Raw genomic sequence first — 4,308 nt, 5'->3', positions numbered from 1 at the left:
GGGACAGCGCGGCGCCCCCGGGGCGGGGGTTCCAAAAAAAAAAAAGAAAAAAAAAAAAAAGAGCCCCAAAAGAAAAAAAAAAAAAAAAAAAAAAAAAAAAAAAAAAAAGAATATTACGAACAACTTTCTGCCAAAAACTTGAAAATCTGGACGAAATGGACAAATTCCCAGAAAACTATATTTCCGAAACTAACTTAAAGTGGGGGTGTGTGTGTCCTACAATCATTAAAGAAATGGAGCCAGGAGTTACACTTGCCCCAAAGCAACTTCAAGCTCAGGTGTTGTACTGGTGATTTCTCCCACACATTCAAGGAACAAACAATTCCTGTTTCACACAAACAATACCATGCAACAGCTCTTTCTGCAGGATATCTTGGCACCAAAATCTGATAAGGGCAGTAGATGAGCAGGAGATTACAGACCCGAGACAGAGATGCAAAAGTCCTAAGCAAAATCTTAATCTCAGTCTACCCATGTACAGGAAGGGGAACACGGCATGACCACGCTGGTATTTTTCCAAGAGTGAAAGGTTACTTTAATGCTAGAAAATCCATTGACGTAATTTACTGCATCAGTCGTTAAAGGAGAAGCACCATGTCAGGCTCTTGATTATACCCAACACCCACGCACAACAAGTGCAGAGCAAGACCCCAAGGAGAAACTATCGTGCAGCCACCAGAATGGCTGGAATTGAAAAGATGGTAACGTGCACAGAACGTGCACAGAACGGCTGGCGGCCATGCAAGGTGGTGCCACCACTTCGGAAAGCCCGCAGTGTCTTCAGAGTTGACACACCCCCGCCTCCCCTGCGACCAGCCATCCTGAAGAGAAGAGCAAACGCGGCCCAAGCCCTCACCCTGGATGGCCACAGTGGCTCTGAACACATCAGCTCCAAAGGAAATGACCCCAACACCCACCGGCAGGAGCAGGTTCAAACCACGTGCGGATGCCACCAACGTGGAGAGGGAGCCGCGGGGCTGCCGTGCGCGATGCCCGGGGCACCTGGCCGGTGGGGGAGCCTGGCCCCGAGCGCTCGACACTCATCCGCGGGTGACGGAGACATCCCCGTCCTGCGGGCAGTGGCGGACCCGGGCACCCGGCTGCCAAAGCTCACGCTTCCAGCTGAAGGCCCTTCCGCGAGTGTGAGCTCACCCTCTGTGGCCGGCAGAGGGCGCCAACAGGAGGATGTGGAGAAATGTGAACGCGCAGTAAGCCTGTGGAAAGATGTCCGACCCCGCGAAATTAATTCATAAGCCTCCACAGGAAGGAAAATTAAGGGGCAAGTGCAAGGGTCCAAAATGCCCCAGACCCCGCTGAAGCTGCGGGCGGCGGGGGAGGAGGCTGCTTTGGGAATCCCAGCAGAGGGGCAGGGATAGGAAGACGCCAGGGCCGGGGGTCACTGGGAAGGGGTGCTGTCCACTCCCTCGAGGAAACCCACGAAACCGAGCCTGCCTCTGTCACAGCCCCGTGGGCCTGGCACCAGCTGCTGGGAAGAGCAGAGAGCTCTCCCGCCCCCACCAGGAAGGAAAGACCACAAGACAAGACCAAGGCCAACGCCGGGTGCACCTCAGGAGGCATCACAGACCTCGAAAAGACAGCCAAGAAGCGTGCATCATCAGAGGAGGGTGGTGTCAACACACTGCCGAAAAAGGATTACCAGTCCCTAAAACGCTGCTGAGACTCAAGTAGGGGGGAAAGAAAAAGGAGAAAAAATTGGCAAAAGAAATGAACAGGAATTTCGCTGATGAGGAAGTACAAATGGCCCACATCAGTAATCAGAGAAATTCAAATTAAAACCACAATACCATTTCACACCCACCAGATTGGCAACAATTGAAAGTCAGGCAGTGCTGGCAAGAAGGCAGAGCAGTGGGGATGCGGGGGGGTTGGGAGGGGTGGGGGGTGGGGAGGCCGGAGCTGGCATAACCGCTCTGGGAAGGCTCCTGGTGGTGACGCCCAGCACACGCCCCCCAAGCCCTACTGCCTGCGGCAGAGGGCCAGTGCGAGAATGCCCGCCCACGGGGTGCATTCATAACTGGCCCAAAGCTGTGGACAGCCACAGGTCCCCCCACAAAGCAGAGACACGTGCTGCTGTCTTACAGGGAACACCACGCCGCAGGCACAGACAGCAGCTCGATGCCGCTCAGAAACTTAGAGACCGGGCAAGAGGAGACGTGCAAACGGACAGAGTGGAATCCCTTCTACATAGTCTCCGAGCGAGCGGAACGAAGAACAGCCTATCCAAGGAGGCCTGCTCGGGGGTCCAAGCGGGGGGGCCCGGGTGCTGCGGGGAGGGCCACGCCGGGGCGCAGAGGGGCTGTTCTGTGCATCCGACCCCTGAGCTCTGCGCCTGCCCACCCCGACGGCTGCTCAGCCCCACGCCTACAGAGCAACCCGCCAGGCCCCGCCCCCCCCCCCCCCCCCAGGCAGAGCCGGGGACCCCCAGCACCTAGCGCTGCACGGCCCCGCCCCCGCCTTCCCCACACACCCACCAGAGTGGGCTTCCTACACCAGCTCCGCGGGGGGCCGACTGGGCCCCTCGACCACGCAACCCCTGCCCACCTGCCACCTCCCTCACCTCCCTCTGGTCAAAACTTCGGTGGTCTTTCGGGGCACCCCAGGAAGCTGCTGAAGAGGTGCAGGAAGGGGGGCAAGCATGCCCTCAGGGAGCGCCGTGAGGCGGCAGCCAGCGGGGGGGAGGGGTGACGACGCAGGGGTGACAGACAGGAGAAGCATGGTGGGGAAGGTCCAGGATGACCTTTGGCTGTGGCGCCCGACACTGGGCCAAATGCCAAGACGGGACGTTGGAGGGGGTGGGAGGCCAGGCCTGGGGAGGTGCCCCTGAGACTTCCCAAACAAGAGGCAAGCAGGTGGGTCTCCCTCGGACACCACAACCTCCCAAGGCCCCACACAGGTCTGGGAGCACCCATCCTTTTCACTCGGCACAGCCAATGCCCTGAGCCACCAGCCTTGTGCTCGGGAGGGCAACCCTGGCACCCGGCGCCCTTTGCGTCCCCAACGCCTGGCTCGCACACCTGTTGAAGGAGCTGTGGCAGAGCACACCCCCCTCGGTACACACTGGCCACTTCCTCTGGTCCCGCCAGGGGATCTCCCCAGGGAGAGCTTTTCCCTGCCACCCCCCTGCAGCCCTAGTGGCCTGGTGTCCATTCCAGAACCAGGCCCTGGTGTGAGTTTGTCTCTCTTCCCCCTCAGCCTGGGAGCTTCCTCAGCAGGGACCACTGAATCAGGAAGAAACCCGCAGAGCTTCAAGCTGGCAGGAGGAGCAGGGAAGCGACAGGCCTGAGTAGAGTCGGGATGGCCATGGCGCTGTCCGGTGGGTGAGCCTCGTCCAGCTGTACCGCTGGGGACAGGGCAGTTCCCCCCAAGTGGAAAGGGCAGCATCTTTTGCGATGGCAAAATTAACAGTATGATGTAAGGAGCAGTGTTTATGTACAAGGAAATCCCTAAATTACACAGCATAGTGCAAACAGGCAAGGGGCAGATACCCCCCGCCAGCAGGACAGGGGGGTACGGCCAGACCCTCAAAAGGACGAAGGATGAAGGAATAAAATTGTGGTCCCAGGTCCCAGATCTGTGTGTCCTCTGTACACTGCGTGCCCTGAGTGACTCCCAGGCCACTCAGGCTTGACAGTGTGGCTGGACGCAAAAGGAAATCTATGGTACCCGGTGGAGAGAGGAGACACCCTGAGTCAACTCCACCGTCACCGCATCGGTAGGCAGGTGCAACGATGCCGGTTGGGAGCCAACCAGGTGTGCGCCTCAGAGAGCCTCGGGGGACCGCGGGGCCTGAGAAACCCGGGGCCACTTCCTCCGCTGCACGGGACCAGGACCTCAGGGACCATCCACGCATCAGGGGTGGTCCGCACGGAAGGCGCGTGCCCGAGGTGGGGCGCAAAGGCGACGGCCCGGGGTGTGGGTCCCGAGTGGGGATCCCAGAGTGAACGGTTCCGGGTGGACTGTCCCGGGCGGGGGCCCCGGGTGCAGGTCCGGGGTGGCCGGTCCCGCGTGCAGGCCTCGGGTGGGGACCCAGGCGCGAGGTCCCCTGTGGCCGGTCCCGGGTGGCCGGCAGGTGCGCGCGGGAACAAAGCGGCAGGCGGGCGGCGGCGTACCTGGGCACGCAGCTGGGGCTGGAGCCGTCCACCTCCCAGGTGGCGAACAGGTTCATGGGCACCGGCGTGTTGAGCGCGGCGGGCGCGCCGGCCAGGCCCAGGCGGCCCCGCTCGGCCATGGCGCCGGCCCCGCCGCTCCCTCGCCGGCCTGGGCTAGCCCAGGCCGGCGAGGGAGCGG

General features: G+C 60.7%; 1 protein-coding gene across 8 annotated transcripts in view; it reads right to left on the bottom strand.

Moving 5' to 3' along the window:
- PACS2 (phosphofurin acidic cluster sorting protein 2) overlaps nucleotides 1–4,291 on the bottom strand; it is a 62,882-nt gene extending 58,591 nt beyond the window's left edge. For all 8 annotated transcript variants that reach the window (XR_003435714.1, XM_027120799.1, XM_027120801.1 and 5 more), the window contains exon 1: nucleotides 4,131–4,291. Coding sequence is in view for 7 of the 8 variants with exons in the window: in XM_027120799.1 (XP_026976600.1) it covers nucleotides 4,131–4,249 (119 nt within the window). In the remaining variant the exon portion in view is untranslated. The remainder of the gene's footprint in view (nucleotides 1–4,130) is intronic.
- Nucleotides 4,292–4,308: the final 17 nt, after the last annotated feature.

Source organism: Aethalodelphis obliquidens, unplaced genomic scaffold (assembly GCF_003676395.1).
Source record: "Aethalodelphis obliquidens isolate GAN/ISIS:26980383/991018 unplaced genomic scaffold, ASM367639v1 scaffold21, whole genome shotgun sequence".
Classification (NCBI taxonomy): domain Eukaryota; kingdom Metazoa; phylum Chordata; class Mammalia; order Artiodactyla; family Delphinidae; genus Aethalodelphis; species Aethalodelphis obliquidens.
This window is presented reverse-complemented; position numbering and strand designations above follow the sequence as displayed.